Source organism: Heloderma suspectum, chromosome 2 (assembly GCF_057233095.1).
Source record: "Heloderma suspectum isolate Gila_16-S chromosome 2, 16-S_ref, whole genome shotgun sequence".
NCBI classification, from domain to species: domain Eukaryota; kingdom Metazoa; phylum Chordata; class Lepidosauria; order Squamata; family Helodermatidae; genus Heloderma; species Heloderma suspectum.
This window is the reverse complement of record NC_139459.1, coordinates 125136959-125157167: the sequence shown is the minus strand read 5'-3', so window position 1 is coordinate 125157167 and position 20209 is coordinate 125136959. Positions and strand designations below refer to the sequence as shown.

The window sequence follows — 20209 nt, the reverse complement described above, 5'->3', positions numbered from 1 at the left end:
TTCCAAGATCCTTCTCGCTTGTAGTGTGGTTGAGCCATGTATCCCCCATCTTGTAACTGTGCATTTGGTTTCTTTTTCCTAGGTGCGGAACTTGGCATTTTTCCCTATTAAATGTCATTCTGTTGTTTTCTGCCCAGCGCTCCAGTCTATCCAGATCACTTTGAATTTTGTTTCTGTCTTCCAAAGTATTAGCTATCCCTCCCAATTTTGTGTCATCTGCAAATTTGATCAGCATTCCCTGCACCTCCTCCTCCAAGTCATTAAGAAAAATGTTGAAGAGCACTGGGCCCAGGACTGAGACCTGCGGTACCCCACTCGTTACCTCTCCTCAGTTTGAGAAGGTCCCATTGATAAGCACTCTTTGAGTCCGATTCTGTAGCCAGCTGTGGATCCACCGGACCGTTGTTTCATCTAGCCCACTTCGAGCTAGTTTGCTCATCAGGATATCATGGGGCACTTTGTCGAAAGCTTTGCTGAAGTCGAGGTATATGATGTCTACAGCATTCCCACGGTCTACAAGGGAGGTTACTTGATCAAAAAATGAGACCAGATTTGTCTGGCAGGACTTGTTTTTGACAAATCCATGTTGGCTTCTAGTAATCATGGCATTGTTGTCAAGGTGTTTCCAGATGGATTGCTTTATGATCTGCTCCAGAATTTTCCCAGGGATTGATGTCAGGCTGACTGGTCTGTAGTTCCCAGGTTCCTCCTTTTTACCCTTTTTGAAGATAGGGACAATGTTAGCCCTCCTCCAGTCATCTGGCACTTCCCCCGTCCTCCATGATTTCTCAAAGAGAATAGACAGCGGTTCTGAGAGTTCTTCTGCCAGTTCCTTTATGACTCTAGGGTGCAGTTCATCTGGCCCTGGAGATTTGAAATCATTCAAAGTAATGAGGTGTTCCTTGACCATATGCCTGTCGATCTCAAGCTGCAATCCTGCCCCTTCAGCCTGTACTTCGCATAGACCCTCTTTTGGGAGAAGACTGAGCCAAAGTAGGAATTGAGCACCTTTGCCTTTTCTTTGTCATCTGTTATCGTTTTGCCATCCTTATTTAATAGCTGAACCACCATTTCTTTCCTCTGCCTTTTACTATGCACGTAGCTGAAGAAAGCCTTTTTGTTGTTTTTAACATCCCTTGCTAACCTCAGTTCATTCTCAGCTTTAGCCTTCCTGACGCCATCCCTGCAATTCTGTGCTATCTGCCTGTACTCTTCCTTTGTTACTTGGCCTTCTTTCCACTTCCTATATGTGTCCTTTTTTGTTTTCAGGTCATCCCTAAGCTTTTTGTGAAGCCACATTGGCTTCTTCTGTTGTCTTCCACCTTTTCTTCTTGTTGGAATTGCTTGTGATTGTGCCTTGAGAATTTCCTTTTTTAAAAGCTCCCACCCATCTTGGACTCCTTTTCTCGTTAGCGTCGCTTGCCATGGGACCTTACTGATCATTGTTTATGAAAATCAGCTTTCCTAAAATCCAGGGTACGCATTTGACTACACTCGGCTTTTGCTTCCCTTAGAACCAAGAACTGAAGTACAACATGGTCGCTTTCCCCCAGAGTTCCTGTAACTGCTACTTTATCCACTAAGTCATCTCTGTTGGTTAGGATCAAGTCAAGGATAGCCGATCCTCTAGTTCCTTCCTCTGCTTTCTGTAGGAGGAAGTTATCCGCCACACAAGTCAGGAATTTCCTGTAGGGGCCATGTTTTGCAGAATTTGTCTCCCAACAAATATCGGGGAAATTGAAGTCCCCCATTACTACTACATCATGCTTCCTTAAAACATTGGCTATTTGCTTTTCAAAAGTTTCATCCTTGTCTTATCCTTGATTGGGTGGCCGGTAGTAGACTCCGACCACCAGGTTCCTTTTATTCTTTGCTCCATTTATTTCAACCCAGATGCTCTCGATGGGGCTACCAAGCTCATCCTCTTGTATTTCTGTGCAGAGATATGTATTTTTCACATACAGTGCAACCCCACCTCCCTTTCTGTTCCTCCTGTTCTTTTTGAACAAGTTATATCCTTCCATTGCTGTATTCCAGTCATGAGAGTCATCCCACCAAGTCTCAGTTATACCTATCAGGTCATAATTTCCCTCTTGTATTAAGAGTTCAAGTTGGTTCTGTTTGTTTCCCATACTCTGGGCATTAGTATATAGACATCGAAGACCATGTGCTTCATAGTCTGGCTTTCTTCCTACATGTGTCTGAAGATTTAATTATTTAAATCTTAAATAATTCTTAATTATTTAAATTGTATTATTAATCTTAATTATTTAAATTTTATTATTTAAATAATTATTTAATTATTTAAAATTTAATTATTTTGTATGTTGCACTACAAAATAGGAAGAACTAAATATATGCTATCTTCTTTTCATCAAATAAAATAAACTTCCAAATGTTTCAAAATGTGCATGCTCAACCAAGGACAACTTTATATTCTAAAGTGCAACCCTATTAATCTCTACTCAGAAGTAAGACCCATTAATTTCAGTGGATATTACTTCCAGAGAAGTGTGTATAGCAGGGGTGGGCAGCTCATGGCCCTCCAGATGTTTTGCCTACAACTCCCATCAGCCCTAGCCAGTGTAGCCAGTGGTGAAGGCTGATGGGAGTTGTAGAACAAAATCTGGACAGTCACACGTTCCCCACTCCGGTGTATAGGATTGCAGCCTACGTTATGCAAAATATATTTCATGTTCTTAGAGCAATGAAGTAAGTTTAGATTTAGTAAGAAAGTAAATATTGTGTTTAGTTCTGTGTTCCCAAATTTTCAGCACCCTCAAGTGCTATGGCAAATTTTCCAGAAATTTTGCATCTCTAGGCAGATCATAGAATCATAGAATAGTAGGGTTGGAAGGGGCCTACAAGGCCATCGAGTCCAACCCCAGGCTCAATGCAGGAATCCAAGGCAGAGCATCCCCGACAAGATGGCTGTCCAGCCTCGTCTTGAACGCCTCCAGTGTAGGAGAGCCCACTACCTCCCTAGGTCATTGGTTCCATTGTCGTATTGCTCTAACAGTCAGGAAGTCTTTCCTGATGTTCAGATGGAATCTGGCTTCCTGTAACTTGAGCCCATTATTCCATGTCCTGCACTCTGGGATGATCGAGAAGAGATCCTGGCCTTCCTCTCTGTGACAACCTTTCAAGTACTCGAAGAGCGCTATCCTGTCTCCCCTCAGTCTTCTCTTCTCAAGACTAAACATGCCCAGGTCTTTCAGTCTCTCCTCATAGGGCTTTGTTTCCAGTCCCCTGATCATCTTTGTTGCCCTCCTCTGAACCCTCTCCAGTTTCTCTGCATCCTTCTTAAAAGTGTGGTGCCCAGAACTGGACACAGTATTCCAGATGAGGCCTAACCAGTGCTGAGTAGAGGGGAACAAGTACTTCCCGGGATTTGGAAGCTATGCTTCTGTTAATGCAGCCCAAAAGAGCATTGGCCTTTTTTGCAGCCACGTCACATTGTTGGCTCATATTCAGCTTGTGATCGACAACAATTCCAAGATCCTTCTTGCTTGTAGTGTTGTTGAGCCACATATCCCCCATCTTGTAATTGTGCATTTGGTTTCTTTTTCCTAGGTGCAGAACTTGGCATTTATCCCTATTAAATGTCATTATGTTGTTTTCTGCCCAGTGCTCTAGTCTATCAAGATCACTTTGAATTTTGTTTCTGTCTTCCAGGGTATTAGCTATCCCTCCCAATTTTGTGTCATCTGCAAATTTGATCAGCATTCCCTGCACCTCCTCCTCCAAGTCATTAATACAAATGTTGAAGAGCACTGGGCCCAGGACTGAGCCCTGCGGTACCCCACTCGTTACCTCTCCCCAGTTTGAGAAAGTCCCATTGATAAGCACTCTTTGAGTCCGATTCTGTAGCCAACTGTGGATCCACCGGACCGTTGTTTCATCTAGCCCACTTTGAGCTAGTTTGCTCATCAGGATATCATGGGGCACTCTGTCGAAAGCTTTGCTGAAGTCGAGGTATATGATGTCTACAGCATTCCCACAGTCCACAAGGGAGATGAGGTTCATCTGGCAGGATTTGTTCCTGACAAATCTATGTTGGCTTCGAGTAATCACTGCATTGTTTTCAAGGTGCTTACAGATGGATTGCTTTATCATCTGCTCCAGAATTTTCCCAGGGATTGATGTCAGACTGACTGGTCTGTAGTTCCCAGGTTCCTCCTTTTTGCAGATAGGGACAACATTAGCCCTCCTCCAGTCACCTGGCACTTCACCCGTCCTCCATGATTTCTCAAAGAGAATAGACAGCGGTTCTGAGAGTTCTTCTGCCAGTTCCTTTATTACCCTAGCAGTTCATCTGGCCCTGGAGATTTGAACTCATTCAAAGTAATGAGGTGTTCCTTGACCATATGCCTTCAATCTCAAGCTGCAATCCTGCCCCTTCAGCCTGTACTTCGCCTTTGCCAGGGGGGTCATAGACCCTCTTTTGGGAGAAGACTGAGCCAAAGTAGGAATTGAGCACCTCTGCCTTTTCTTTGTCATCTGTTATCATTTTGCCATCCTTATTTAATAGCTGAACAACTATTTCTTTCCTCTGCCTTTTACTATGCACATATCTGAAGAAAGACTTTTTGTTGTTTTTAGCATCCCTCGCTAACCTCAGCTTGTTCTCAGCTTTAGCCTTCCTGACACCATCCCTGCAATTCTGTGCTACCTGCCTGTACTCTTCCTTTGTTACTTGGTCTTCTTTCCACTTCCTATATGTGTCCTTTTTTGTTTTCAGGTCATCCCTAAGCTTTTTGTGAAGCCACATTGGCTTCTTCTGTTGTCTTCCACCTTTTCTTCTTGTTGGAATTGTTTGTAATGGTGCCTTGAGAATTTCCTTTTTTAAAAGCTCCCACCCATCTTGGACTCCTTTTCTCATTAGCATCGCTTGCCATGGGACCTTACTGATCATTGTTCTGAGTTTATTAAAATCAGCTTTCCTAAAATCCAGGGTACGCATTTGACTCCACTCGGCTTTTGCTTCCCTTACTACTAAGAACTGAAGTACAACATGGTCGCTTTCCCCCAGAGTTCCTGTAACTGCTACTTTATCCACTAAGTCATCTCTGTTGGTTAGGATCAAGTCAAGGATAGCCGATCCTCTAGTTTCTTCCTCTACTTTCTGTAGGAGGAAGTTATCCGCCACACAAGTCAGGAATTTCCTGGAGGGACCGTGTTTTGTAGAATTTGTCTCCCAACAAATATCGAGGAAATTGAAATTGCCCATTACTACTACATCATGCTTCCTTAAAACATTGGCTATTTGCTTTTCAAAAGCTTCGTCTTCTCCTTGACTGGGTGGCCGGTAGTAGACTCCGACCACCAGGTTCCTTTTATTCTTTGCTCCATTTATTTTGATCCAGATGCTCTTGATGGGGCTACCAAGCTCATCCTCCTGTATTTCTGTGCAGAGATATGTATTTTTCACATACAGTGCAACCCCACCTCCCTTTCTGTTCCTCCTGTTCTTTTTGAACAAGTTATATCCTTCTATTGCTGTATTCCAGTCATGAGAGTCATCCCACCAAGTCTCAGTTATACCTATCAAGTCATAATTTCCCCCTTGTATTAAGAGTTCAAGTTTGTTCTGTTTGTTTCCCATACTCTGGGCATTAGTATATAGACATCGAAGACCATGTGCTTCGTAGTCTGGCTTTCTTCCTACATGTGTCTGAAGACTGTTATTGGGTGCTATTAGAGCTGTTCTCTCTGTTGCAGTGCATGAGCCTATGTCCATTGTTACCCCCAACTTTACATCTCCCTTCCCCGTAGGATTCAGTTTAAAGCCCTCCTGATGAAGTTCTTCATGCTGTGGCCAAACACATTCTTCCCAGCCTTTGTGAGGGGCAAACCGTCCCTTGCCAACAGCCCATCTTCCAGGAAGTATAGCCCGTGGTCCCAGAATCCAAATCTCTCTCGTCGGCACCACCTTCGTAGCCAGTCATTCACCTGGAGTATTTTTCGTTCCCTTTCTGTCCCTCTTCTAACTACTGGAAGTATGGATGAGAAAACTATCTGGGCCCCAAAGTTCTTGAGTTTCCTTCCCAAAGCTTCAAAGTCTGACATGATCTCTTCGTAGCTCCGCTTGGCGGTATCATTTGTTCCCACATGGATGAGAAGAAAGGGATACCTGTCAGTGGGCTTTATGAGTGCAGGCAACCTTTCAGTCACGTCTCTAATCCATCCTCCCTGGAGACAATATACCTGGCGAGTCCACGGGTCTTCACGACATACTTGGGTCTCGATCCCACGCAGCAAGGAGTCTCCCACTACTACCACTCTTCTTGTCTTCTTGTTGTAGGCCTGGGTTACATTGCCTCTGCTTGACTGACCTTCAGCCTCTTGCTCACTCTCATGTAGGTTCCCCTGTGATTCTTCCTCTGCAGGCTGTCCTCCAGTCTCATCCTCAAGTACCTGGAATCGGTTCCACAGCTCCACTGCTTCCACTGGTGCAGAGTGGCGTCTAGTTCTTCTTCTCCTAACTGTCACCCTTTTCCAAGGAGTATCCTCTACTCCATTTTTCCTCACCTCAGCATTTCCCACTTCTGCCTCATCTTGCTGTTTCTCTTCAAGCTTCTGGTCTTCACTTTGCTGCTGTAGTTCCCCCATTCTGTCCAAGAACTCTTCGTGTTCTCTTATTCCCCGAAGGGTCGACAGTCGCCGCTCCAGTCCATTTACTTTTTCTTCCAGCAGCATGATCAACTTGCACTTGTTGCAGGTGTAGGCCATGTTGATCTCAGGCAAGAAAACAGACATTGCAGACACCTTGCAGGTCACCACCACTGGAGAGTCTTGTCCTTCCATAACCTCTTTTCCCTTTTTGTGTCTAGCTTTGTGATCTAGACTAGCCTGTGCCTGCTCCTGTACTCACTAGAGGTTAAAAGCAGAGTCCCACTGGTGTGGAAGTGTGTGTTACAAGACAAATAAATGAGAGAAAAAAGAAAAAAAAAGAAATTTGTTAAAAAAGGAAAAGAAAAAAAAGAGGAAAAAATGTTAGGGGCCTCCCCCTTGACCTCCCCTGCTGAACTCCCCTGGCCAACTCCTGTTTGCTCCCCCTGTCCGCTCGCTCTGGTCGCTCACTCTCTGGGAGCTTGCTCACTTCTGTAGTCCCTGGACCAGCTAGAGCAGCTTGCTCTGCTCTGCTCAGCTGGGAGGCGGGAAACAGACTGAAGCTTCTTGCCCACTCAGCTGCTGGGAGTACTCAGGCCACACACCCCCAATTCAGTTGGAGCTCTCAGAAGCACCTGGTGAGCTCACAGCCACTCAGAAGGATAAAGGGCAGCCCCCTGGGCTTCCTGCAGCCCACTTACCGCTTAGCCGCTGTCTCCTTTGTCTCCTGTACCACTGCAACCCCCCTGGCCAACTCCTGTTTGCTCCCCCTGTTTGCTTGCTCAGGTCACTCGCGGTGGTCTGGTCGCTCTGGTCGCTCCCCCTGTTCACTCGCTCTGGTCGCTCGCTGTCTGGGTGGTCAGGTCGCTCTGGTCGCTCTCACTTGCATGGTGCTGTAATTTCATACTCATCTGGTTGGTGTGGCAGCAGCAAAGGTTACATCAGTTGGCTACAGTTGCTCTTTTGTAGCTGTATTTATCTCTACTTTTTGAACATGAGGGCGATACTGAATTTCTAGGCATCTTTTCTCTCTCTCTCTCTTTATTGTCTTTTATCCCCCATCACTGCCAACAGCCAAACATGATGCCTAGCGAGCATAACCCCACAAGTAAGCACCAGTATTCCGTTCTAATGTTACGTTCCTGTTTTTCTCCAGATGACATATAGATTATATTGATTGATTTATTGGCTTATAAATATTTTGCCTCAGGAGAAAGGTGCATTTATTTATCCAAAAGTATTCATGAAGAGCCGGACACGACTGAATGACTGAACAACAACAATATGGCACATCATTGTGTCCTTATTAGCCCTTGTTCAAATTTAGATTGGGTTGTCTTATTGCTAGTTTGTTTGTCTAATCCGAACTGTAGTTAGAAGACTCCATCTAGTCTAATGCTTTATTCAGGGCAGGATCTCTCATCCACAGGTGACAGCGCTTCAGTTAATTCACTGAGTACAGGCCATCATTTGCCATGGTCAATGAGCAGGTGCTCTTCAGACAAGTTCTGGGATTGTCTTCCTTTTACCAGGCAAACCCTGTATAGAGTTTGGTTTGGGGCTTGCAGATCCTGAACCTCAGTTAATCTCACCTACTCCTGACCCAAACCCACCCTCTCCACACTGTGCTTTCAGGTTCTTTGGCCAGCTAGGTTACAATCCTTTTTTTCCTTCTCTTTTTTTGGTAGTTGTAGTTGACCATTCTATTTAAGAGCAGAGCTACACATTAATCAACATGTATCTGCTGCTTAACATTGCGGGGTGGGTGGGTGTGGATTTACAGATGAAGATAGGTGGGGGAGTGTCCTTCACCTGCTGATTTGTCTGTGTAAATGTCTTGCCCCACTCATTTTCCCCTGTGGCCTAGCTTCTGGTCTTGCAGACCAGTAGAAGTAATAACCAAGGAAGCAATTTGCAGGGGAGAATCGGTAGAGAGAAGTGTTAAGCAACCCCCCTCCCCCCGATCCTCCTTAGCACATGTCCACTCAGGCACCCTAGGACTGCGAGGGAAATGGAGTTGTCTCTCTCGACCTTCTAAATCACACGAGTCACCATCACCCTGTTCTTGGGGTGGAGGGGCCATATGTGTGGATATCTCACGTCAATGTAACTCCACCCCCACACTCTGCCTACATTTTAGCTGATCATTGAAGACTGACACGCAGCAGCACTGATCTCCTTTTGCTTGTACTAAATTTGCATACAGTTGACTTTGCTCAGTATTCTGGGCCTTCCTATAATCTTGGGGTAAATGCGGGGGGGGGGGTTCTGGGGTGATCTCACAGAAAAAGGGAATGGAGTCAAGAAAGGAGTAGGTACAGCATACAATTGCTTTTGAGAAACAACGTGTTAATGGAACTTCTTCAGTTGGCTACTGGCTGTGGTCTGGTTAGATCAGCTGCTGCCTGACACAGCAGTAAATCCAGTATATGAGTTTTGCTGCAATGCTTAAACTTCATTCCCTTCTGACAACGAATCATAAGACTGAGCTGCATCATTTGGTAGGTGCCTCCTTGAATTTTTCTTTCCTTTTTTCTTTCAGATTCACCATCCTCCCCTCAGCACTTGACTTTTGTCTTATTAGGGTCAGGTGCTGCTTTCTGCTCCATCCTGTTACTTTTGCTCTGTGTAGCATGGTATGTAATTAATACTCAGTATTCACTTCTGTAACTTTCATCTGTCTGCTAGAATTGTACAAAAGAATGAGCAACATTGGGAATTTCTGGGAAACAAAGGTAAAGAAATTAATTCCCATGCTAAGACGTTGTGCCAGTCCTCAGTCCAGCCCCATCCATTATGTATCAGGCAAACTGTCTGCCTTTTAAAAAAAAGAAAAGAAAAAAAGAAGAGATATATGCATTTATCACAAAACAGATATCTTCATCCTTCACTTTGCAAAAATGCCCTGGCAACTGGGGGGACTAGGAGGTCTGTTGGTAATGGCACTGACACTTTTCATTAGGCCCCATCACCATCAGTTCTAAAAAATGTGGGCTGAAAATATGTAGAATTTTGTATTGCTGTTTTATTGCTTTTATCAGCTTGCCCTAGAACAAAAAAGTATATGTATGAAAGGTAGCAATAACACTATGAAACTACAGCTGTCTTCTCCCTTACTGAGGCAGTTGTTTTAGATAGGGAAAAGAAATACTCTTTTTTCATAGATAAGAACATTTGGAACATATTTCAAGACTAAACAATATGAGTCAGTTCAGATGTGGCAGGAAACCATGGTTTCCCACTACACGAACAAGCCTCAGGCTCATTTGCTTCCCCTTCCAACCCCTCCTTTTGCATGTCCTCAGGGAGGTTATTGAAAGCTTTTGCTTCTCCTTTTAAACAACCCATAGTTCCCTATTATATCAGAACTCTGGAATTGTGGTTTGTTTAAATTGTGATTTATTAGAAAAAGCCAGAACCTGAAACCATAGTTTGTTCTTGGCTTGTTCTAACAAAACACAATTTAAGCAAACCACAGTTTCCTGAGTTTCAACTTAATGAAGAACTGTGGGAGGTTTAAAGAAGAAGCAAGAGCTTCCAATATTCTCCTCCTGGCCAAGCAGAAGGAAATGAGGTGAAGTGGGGAGTATGCAAGCCTGACACTTGTGCAGGCTTTTCACATAGCAGGGAATGCATCGTTTCCCATTATGTCTGAAATGGCCCTTTGTCTTCACATAACTCTGCTCTCACATATGTGAGTATGCAAGACCCAATTTGCCCATCAGCTCTGCCTGTTTGATAGCTTTTCAACCAAGAAATGTGTCTGTAGAGGCTTGATTGCTGTTCTCCTTTTTCTCACTAACAGGCAATTGACCTGTGTTTACTTTGCATAGGAATTACAGAGGTCAGATCAATTTAAGCTTGTTTGGCATTCAGAAATAGAATTGCAGAAGAGAGATCTTTGAAGTGAAAGGGACCAAAGAAGAAAGATTTTTTGTGCCTCCCCCCTTTTTTTAATTGATTCTCATGATCCAAATCCCAAAGCAAAGTTTCCAAAAGTGCTTTTGTGCTCATAATGGTAATTGACCAGGAAAATGATACCAAATCCCTGCTGGCTGTAGAATATATGATAAATGTATTCTACAGTGAAACTTCCAAGTAGGTTTTTATTTAGATCTAGACTTTTTAGGATTTATTATTTTTGTTTACTGTTGAAGGTGTTTAACAATAAACTTAATGGTAAATTAAGATAGGAACATGTCTTTATTAAATATGTAAGAGAATTGACCTAGCATGTCAAGGATGAGGGGAATGTGAGGGAATTAGTGTGGGGAGAGGGTGGTTGCAAAATTTTGCAGTTATGTCCACTTCTCAAATCATACTAATCAGCAGTAGAAGTTATACTCAATTTAGCTAGACAGTGTGTGCCTTTTATCATGGAGTTTTATCTAAGTAAACCCTTCAGTGCTGGTCCATAGCAGGGTTGAGTAATTATGCTCGTTAGCTAGTTGTGAGGACAAAATAGATGGCAGGGAACTAACCATGTATGCTGCTTTGGGAAGAAGTATGGGATATAAATGTAATAAATGAATAAAATAACAAAGTTCAAACTATTTATTTAGTTACTGTACTTTTAAATCACCCAGTAACTGAAGTTCTCTGGATGGTGTACAACAAAAGTGAGATACAATATAATGTGAGAATAATAATATTTATTTATTAAGTGCCCAAAGGAAAGCAAGGTGCGATACCAGTTGTGGGCTACTTTGGGAGGTCCAGGGGCCATTTTCTCCCCCTGGACCTCCCTATCGCCTTGCAGGTGCCAAGAAAAAAATTGTAAACTTGTTAAACATAAATAAATGGCATCCAGAGCAGCTACGGAGCTCCAAACGAGTCAACATTTGCTTGACTGCAAGCTAATTTTGATCCTTTTGGTGCTCTGGAGCTGTTACAGATGCCATTTCCCCCACCTAAAATTTTTCCCCCAAATTATTTTTCACTGAATTAGGGTCAATTCAGGGGGCAGTGCAGAGCGCATGCGGCTCATAGATGCATGATGCCCATGGTTATACTATACAATCTAAACAGAACTAAAAAGAACAGAATCCTGGCTGCAGGTTTAGGGCTTTTCTAGATGAGGCTTTTAACCCACCACTTTACCACAGCTTCTGCTTGTGGATTCTCTTGAAGAATTATGATTGGCTCCTCTACACACATTTTTCAGGGGTTTTCCTTCTTTGCCTCCTGTATGTTCTACTACATAACCTTGAGGTGGCACTGTGGCATAGTGGAATTGCACAATTACGCTAGCATTTCAATCTACCATTCCCCAAAATGCTGGACTTTTGCTGGTCAAACCCCCACCCCACCCCAACCCCTGCACGAAAATGCATGAAAGCATGGGAGAAGCCCTGGAGGATGACGACATGAGTGAGGAAAGACAAGCACACAAGCTACCATGAGTGAAGAATGGTGAGCACACAATAAAAGCCTCACCTAGAAAAACTCTTACTATCTAAATAAACAGACATATGAAGAAAGGGGAAAGATGAAGGAAGACACTAAATTAAATTTAATGAAAAAGCAGCACTAAGCTCCAAGTGAACATGTGAACAGCCTCCACTGGAGGGCATTATGTGCAAGGCATATGTTGAGCAATACAAATGCTCGATATCTGGTGTTTGATCACCAATGATAGTTTCACACTTGAGGTTGTAGTCACGGAGAGGCATGCATGAGCCTATATGCAATGGATGCATCCACCTCAGGGTAGATAAAAGTACGCACCAATTGTATAAATGTAGGTGAGCAATAACAGCTAAGCCTTCCATACACTTCTCGTATTTGGTAGAGTTTATGCATTATGCAGCTGTTTCACACTTTATTCCTCTGCCAGTCATTGCTACTGACAGAGCCAGTGCACATGTCTATGTTTGTAGGTAATTTCAAACCATTATAAAAACCTTCACTTCTGTTTACCTTCTAAACAAGCACAATTGTGACCAGCCCTTGTGTCCCACAAGGAAAAAGCAGAAGGGCTGCCTTTGCAGAAGCAGGAAATGGAAGAAGAAAACAAAAGCCACAGGAATTACCAGCTGCTCACTGCCTTACAGATTTCAAGCTGGTGCTCTTCTCCACCTTTTCAGCAAAACTATAATACAGTACAAACAATCCTTATAACTGATTTGTGCAAACAGACTCCATTAAAATCATAATTGGGAGTGGCGGAAATCATATATGTAGGCCTCCAAGATATAGAAAGAAATGTATATGTGGATTGCTAGGCTTTTCTTGCACTGTAGCAGATTTGCTACAAGCATTTCCTTTGTTTTGGGACGGAAGGCTCCCCTCCCCGCTCCCCACCCCTCAGCTTTTGTAAGTAACACAATGGAAAATTTACATACACTGTTTCCTAAATCTAGAAAGCTACCTGTTTCTTAATCTTTATTATCTTGACCATTTTATGGATATGACACAGATATAATAATCTGATGATGATCTGGATGGGGCTGCGCTCCCCCTAAAGCACATTTGGGCAACCTGTGAGTGGCTTGCAGCCCTTGGCTGATTTCTGTGTCCGCAGGCCCACTCCCTACTCCTCAGTAGATTGTTGGAAACTGAGGGTCAGCTCTCTCCTGAGGTTCCCAGTGCCAATCTGCGGGGCAGTGGGAGCTGTCCTTCTGGCCAGCTCAGCTGAAGGCATGTGTACATGATGGGATCACTGTGATCCCATGGTATGCCTCCCTCTGGCCGCTTTTCAGCAACAGTCAGCTGGCAATGAGAGAGGAAGGGTGCCCAGAAACTGCAGGTTGCAGCTGCTAGGATACTACCTGGGGCAAGATGTTGAGATTGTATCTTGCTTGTGCTTAAAGAGCTTCCAGTTCATTTCCATGTGCAAATCAAAGTGCTGCTGTTGGCCTTTAAAATCCTACGTGGCTTAGGACCTGCGTACCTGAAAGAACACTTTCTTCCATGTCTACTTGCCTGCACATTGAAATTATCTTTAGGGGCCCTTCTCTAGATATCCCGCCAACTGAGATGAGGTAGGTGATGACCAGGGAGAAGGCCTTCTTCCTGTTTCACCCTGTCTGTCGAACTTTGTCCCCCTAAAGGTTTGCTTGGTGCATGCTCTTATGTTTTTTCATCATCAGGCAAAATACCTTGATATTTTCCCAGGCTTTTAACATTTTTAGGAGTTTTTACCATGGATTTTCACAGCTGCTTTTATCCTTCTGTGTGTGTGTTTTTAATTTGAAGTTTTGTTTTTCTACTTTAGCTATTGTGAACTGCACTGAAAATTCTATTTTATTACCACTTGTAACCACTTAGAGTTTTTAGTATATCAAGTGGTAGATGAATATTAGTAAATAATAAAATACATTGAAGGGCAGTATAAAAATCTGTTAACTTTGTAGAACATTTATTTATGCTTATTATCACTTTCTGTTGTGTTTACAATTATGATGCAATTTTGAAAGTTGATATACACACATGGAACACTTGAGAGAGTAGCTGTGAGAGCTTGTTTTTTTATGGGATGCTCTGCATATATGATCTGCTCTTTTTAATTTGAATAGTGTTTTATTGTTCTACTGTCTTGTGTGAATCCCTTATAAAATAGTTTGTACAGTGAATATGATATTTCTATTAATGTAGCACCCCATCAATAAAGAAGTATCACATTGTACTATTTTATAAGATATTCACACAAACAACATAACTATCAACAAATACTATTAAAATTTTCTAAATTCTGCCTGAACTCAAAACATGCAAGTCACCTAATTCTCCAATAACTAGTGAGAGTATTTGTGGCTTTTGTTATTTTCTGTAGCTCTGTGCTTCAACCATTCAAGTATTTTACCTTTAACTGGATTATTTTCTCTCCCCGACCCATTCCTCGGCTCTTATCTGCATAGTGCAGCAGTACACGTACCACTACCTTCAGCTGAACTGGTCAAAAGAACAGCGGAACTCTTATCTGCAACCATCAATATTGCCAAGAGAGCATTGCATCATCTTCTCTAGTGACTCAGACTGCCTCTCTTCTCTAATGCAGACATCTACCAATCATCTTGAATAGAGAAGAAAATAAGAAATGGGACTCCTGTTCACTTGGGATGCTCAGAGCAAGCAAATCAACCCACAGAATGTCAGCACCTTCCTTCACATTTGGGAGTCAAGTGATATTTTCCATTTTGATTTCTCATTTCCTTCATTTGCTTTCCATCCTAAACTGTATCGGGTGAACATTGTTCTGTATACACACATGTAAATGTGAAATCCTTAGCAAATGTGAATACCAACTGTTCAGCCCATCTCTGAAATGTTTAGGAACTCCCTATCCAAACATAAAGTGGAATATTGCTTTTACATCCCCAGGTAAAAGGCAGAAATGTAAGTTATGATTAGAGTTGCTGAGAGTCAGGTAATATTGGTTGGGATCCAGAGTGATGAGTTAGTTGAACCTAGTTCCCATTGAGATCAATGGGGTCTAAGTTAGCCCATGGTCACAACAGCCTACCATGGATTATTTTACCTGCGGGGGCTGTCATGTCATGGGTGGGTGCCCATGGGCAACATTTTTGCATAGTGTTCATGGGCACCTGCTTTGCCATGGCTTGTCCTGTCGTGCAAAGCGTTAGACAACCCCCAAATAGCCTTAAACAAGCCATGGATTCTTTGAGGGTTGTCTCACCCTCAAACAACTCCTGCTGCCTGGATTCTCATGACTCATGACACAACAAGCCATGGCAAATAGAGCTTGCAGGTGCCAGGCATGACACAGCAGTCCCCGTGGGTAAATTAAGCCATGGTGGTCTGTCATGTCATGCAAACCAGACCACCACCTTATGTTTCAATTGAGATGGTCTGTAACTTCAGAAGGCTGCAATCACAAATGCAGTAAGCCCTCTAGTTCAGATGCACTTGTGATTAGATGCTTGTCACTGGAAGTCCATTGCGGGCAAAATGTTTCCAAAATTACGCTGTGCTTGTCAGTGAAAGAAGATCCTTTATTTTTTACTGTGTTGTCTTTTTTCCCACTTTCAAATATATTTTGGTTCCAGCATTAGCACTCTACACTTTTCCTTAGGGCCCAACTATATGTTACACACAACAAACACATACAACCATAGTCTGGAGTCCTCCTTTTCAAGGTGAAAAGCTGCTTTGGAAGGGAACAATTTAAGAACGGAGAAGCGGGGGGGGGGGGGGGGTCACAACCATTTCCCTGCCTGGGACATCATACAGGCAGGTGAGCCCCATCTCTCAGCCCCTGCCCAACACAGCTTTTTGGGGCTGTTTGTTGCTGTTTTCTGCTGTGGGGGAGACCACCACTGTTAGCAGAGCTGATCAAAGAAGAAAATCTCTCCCATGCCGATTGCCAACCTGAGCCAGCTGCATCTGTCTCCTGGGATGGCTCTTATCGCCAGGACCCAATGCAGGGGGGTGGGGGACCCTGGCAGCAGTGATGCCAAAGAGGGAGATGCGAAAGAGGTGTACAGGGGCAAGGGCCACAAACGGGTCCTTTGGGGGAGCTGCTTTGGGCAGCACACGAGGGCAAGGGCCACCCATCTAACAGTGGGACAATGGGCTTTTGTATATTTTTTGTATGGGGGTTGGTTTTCTTCTCTTAGAATCTGGTCATGTGTCTGGGAGAGAGGATACAGGGCCAAGTGAGGAACCTGAGGGGGTAGAGAGAGATACAGCATTGGGAAGAAGGCTGGCTGGGTTAGGAGAACATGGCCCAGACAGTTAACAGCTGTGCCATGTTCTGGCCCTCTGCCCACCCACAGGTTTGGTTGGTTGTTGCCCTATCGGCCTGCTCTCGGGTCTCCAGATGCTGTTTTTAAATGACATAATGGTTGAAAATAAGACCTCCGTCATTCATGACATAATAGCGGACAAGGTGGCCAATCTGGCATGCATCACCAAATTCTTGGCAGGTGAGCAGGGAGGAGCTAGTCTCTCCCAGCTGGGCCACCGAGGTATTTGGTTCAGCATCAGGGTAGACCAGAGGGCCAGGGAGGGGTGTTGCTGTGGTCTATAGGAGTTCCATCCCCCTCTGCAGTCTCCCTGCCCATCTGACTGCTGATCTGGAGTGTTTGCACCTCGTGTTGGGACAGCAGGACAGATTGGGTATTCTGTTGGTGTACTGCCCAGCCTGCTGCTCAACAGTCTCCCTATCTGAGCTGATGGAGGTGGTGTCGGGTGTGCTATGGAGGTCCCCTGGACTATTGGTTTGGGGGGATGTCAGCATCCATGCTGAGGGCAACATCCTTGTCTGGGGCAGCTCAGGATTTCATGCTCTCCATGACAACCATGGGACTGCCCCAACATGTCATTGGCCCAATGCATGTAGCAGGGCATATTCTAGACTTGGTTTTCTCAACTGGACATGGAGATGGTGGTCTGAAGGTGGGGGACTTTGAATCAGTCCCTTTGTCATGGTCAGATCATCGCCTGCTGAGGTTTAGACATACGGCAGCTTTTCCCATCTGCAAGAGTGGGGGACCTATTAAGATGGTCTGCCCCCAGAGACTAATGGATCTGGATGGTTTCCAGACAGTTCTGGGGAGGCTTCCAGCTGATATGGCTGGCTGTCCTGTTGAAATCCTGGTTGATCTGTGGAATGCAGAAATGACCCTAGTGGTTGACACGATTGTTCCTGAGCACCCTCTCTATAGTAGAGCTCACACTGCTCCGTGGTATGCTCCACAGCTGAGAGCAATGAAACAAAATAGGAGACAGCTTGAGTGCAGATGGAGAAGAACTCCTAGTGGATGCAGTCGAACACTGGTGTGTGCCTATGGTCATATATATTCGGGGCAATGAAGGCAGCAAAAAAAAACACCACCCATCTTGCTGCCACTATTAAATCTTCTAACTGCCGCCCAGTGGAGCTTTTTCAGGGTTGTCCAGGGTCTATTACATGCTGGTCCTAAGGACATTGTAAATCCATCTGAGGCCCACTGTAATACATTTGCTAGGCATTTCCAGGATAAAATCTCTTGCATCTGCTGGGACTTAGACTCCAGAGTTACAGCAGGTGAGTCAGGTGAGGTATCCAGAGCACAGCTTTGTCCAGTTTCCTGGATGAGTTTCCGTTAGTACAGCTTGAGGATATTGACATGGTGCCTGGACATGTTCATGTAATTACTTCTGTATTGGATCCTTGCCTCTCTTGGCTTATAAAAACTGCCAGGGAGAGAACAGCTGGCTGGACCAGGGAGTTGATTAATGCCTCCTTGTGAGAAGGAGTGGACCCAGGCTGCCTGAAATAAATAGGTGGTGGTGAGACCAGTCCCCAAGAAATCCTCCCTAGACCCAGAAAATCTTAATTCTGGGCTGCTGGCAAATGTTCCTTGCCTGGGCAAAGTCCTTGGGCAGGTGGTCAAAAACCAGCTCCAGACACTCTTATAGGAGAATGATTAGCGGGATCCATTTCAGTCAGGGATCAGGCCAGTTTGGGCACAGGAACAGCATTGGTCACCCAGCATGTTGATGTATGTCAGGAGAGAGACAAGTGTGACCTTGTTGATTCTCCAGGATCTCTTTGTGGCTTTCAGTACTATTGACCATGGTGTCCTTCTGGGATGACTGTCTTGAGTTGGGAGTGGGAGGTACTACATTGCAGTGGTTTTGCTCCTACTTGGAGCGTTGACTCCAGAAGGTGGTGCTTGGGGAATATTGCTTGGCCCTGTGGATTCTCCAGTATGAGGCTCCACAGAGGTCAGTTTTGTTCCCTGTGAAAAACTGTGTAACATCTACATGAACCACTGAGTGTGGTCATCCTGAGTTTTAGAGAGCATTGCCATCGGTATGCTTTTTATCATCAGGTGAGTCAGTGGATGTGCTAGATCGGTACCTGGCTGCAACAATGGACTGGATGAGGGCTAATAAACTGAAACTCAATCCAGATGAGACTGAGATGCTGCTAGTGGAGGGTGCTCAACCTGTTTTGGATGGGGTTGCACTCCCCCTGAAGGAGCAGGCTCATACCTTGGGGGTTCTCCTGGAGCCATCTTTGTCACTTGAGGCTCAGGTGGCTTCAGTGGCATGGAGTGCCTTCTACCAGCTTTGATTGGTGGCCCAGTTACACCCCTATCTGGACAGGGATAACCTGGCTTCATTTGTCTGTGCTCTGGGAACCTCCAAGTTAGATTACTGCAATGTGCTCTGTGTGGGGCTGCCTTTGAAGACAGTTCAGGAGCGACATCTTATGTAAATGTGGCAGCCAGAATAGACTTCCTAGTGCCTGTTATCAAACATACAACACTGATTCTGGCCCGCTTGCACTGGCCGCCTGTATGTTTCTGAGCCTGGTTTAAGGTGTTGGTTTTGACCTATAAAGCCTTATGTGGCTCAAGACCGCAGTGCGTCACGGAGCACCTCTCCTGCCCGAACCCACCTGTACACTACGTTCATCCAGGTGCCTCCCCCAAGGGAGGCTCAGAAGGCAGCAACAAGAGAGAGGGCCTTCTCAGTGGTGCCCTCCCCCAATTATAGAATGATCTCCATGACAAGGCCTGCCTGGTGCCAACATCGTTATCTTTTCGGCCCCAGGTTAAGCCCTTCCTCTTCTCTCAGGCATTTGGCAGCATAGGACGAGTTTTTAATCAGGTCCTGCATTTTTTTATTGATCATTTAAAAATTGTTTAGATATATGTATGTCTGTGTATGTGTTGTCTATTTTTGTATGTTCGCATATAAATGGGTTTTTATACTATGTATAATGTATTTTTATGGTTTTCAATCTTTGTAAACCTATCAGAGAGCTTTGGCTATTGGGCAGTATAGAAATGTAATAAATGAAATGCCATCACCCTGCTCCAAATCTCAAACATAGCTTGTCAATCCAGCAGGGGTGGGTGTGATTTTGAGCTGGGGACAGTTTAAATGTCCCTTCCCCCTGCCACTTCTCTGCGCTCAATTAAGCAAATAACCTTTAAAAAGGGCTGTCAGATATCAGTTATATGCAGTAATATGAGGTTGGACCTCCTGCATCTTGATCCTAGGAGGCTGTATCAGCTACTGCTTTGTGCCATTGAAACTTGGGGCAAAATTCTGTTCTAAGCAAGTCAGCCAGAGTGACTGAGCTGTGTTCCATTTGCCGTTCCACCTGTTCCAAATCTCACGTGTCATTCCCCCCCCCGCTCCTTTCTCGTTACAGATTGCTGATATGGCATTGCGCCTAAGGAAGCAATATCAGGGGCGGGCTGGCAAATCTCTTTGTCCTCAAATGGTATTGCCACCCTACTTGCACTGGAAAAAGTCCCTTAGGTAGGGCTTCAGGAGTGTCGACAAAGGAATGGTGAGGGAGAGCAGTGCCACGGAGGTCAAGATGCCCGTAGATGCCCTGAGTCATACGTAACAGTCTCCATGTAAATGCATATGTTGTGGGTGCTGGGGGTGGAGTAAAGTGCGGAGGGCAGTACAGGCTGATAATAAACGTGGTGAAGGGTGGTGCTTATTGCACCACAGCCATGCTCACCATGTTGACATACGTTCACCCATCAGAAAAACAGCCTGAATGAGGGCCAAGCTCGACATGCTGTTAAAAGCGTCCCTGCATGTAATGTGCAGTTTTTTAAAATGCACGTTAAGTGCAGGAATGCGCGTACTTGTAAGTACAGAGATGCATGACATCGAGTTT

At 44.5% G+C, this 20209-nt stretch overlaps 1 protein-coding gene across 22 annotated transcripts in view; it reads left to right on the top strand.

The window, feature by feature from the left end:
* The window catches only part of SUSD1 (sushi domain containing 1), an 81887-nt gene extending 62506 nt beyond the window's left edge, over nucleotides 1-19381 (top strand). For 11 of the 22 annotated variants that reach the window (XM_084834706.1, XM_084834700.1, XM_084834698.1 and 8 more), the window contains 2 exons: nucleotides 9155-9248; nucleotides 14472-15624. In XM_084834706.1, coding sequence (XP_084690832.1) covers nucleotides 9155-9248; nucleotides 14472-14580 — 203 coding nt within the window. In that variant the 3' untranslated portion in view covers nucleotides 14581-15624. Of the gene's footprint in view, nucleotides 1-9154; nucleotides 9249-14471 lie in introns of all 22 variants that reach the window. The other 11 variants (XR_014787819.1, XM_084834708.1, XM_084834703.1 and 8 more) reach the window with 3 other exon arrangements.
* The last annotated feature ends 828 nt before the right edge of the window (nucleotides 19382-20209 follow it).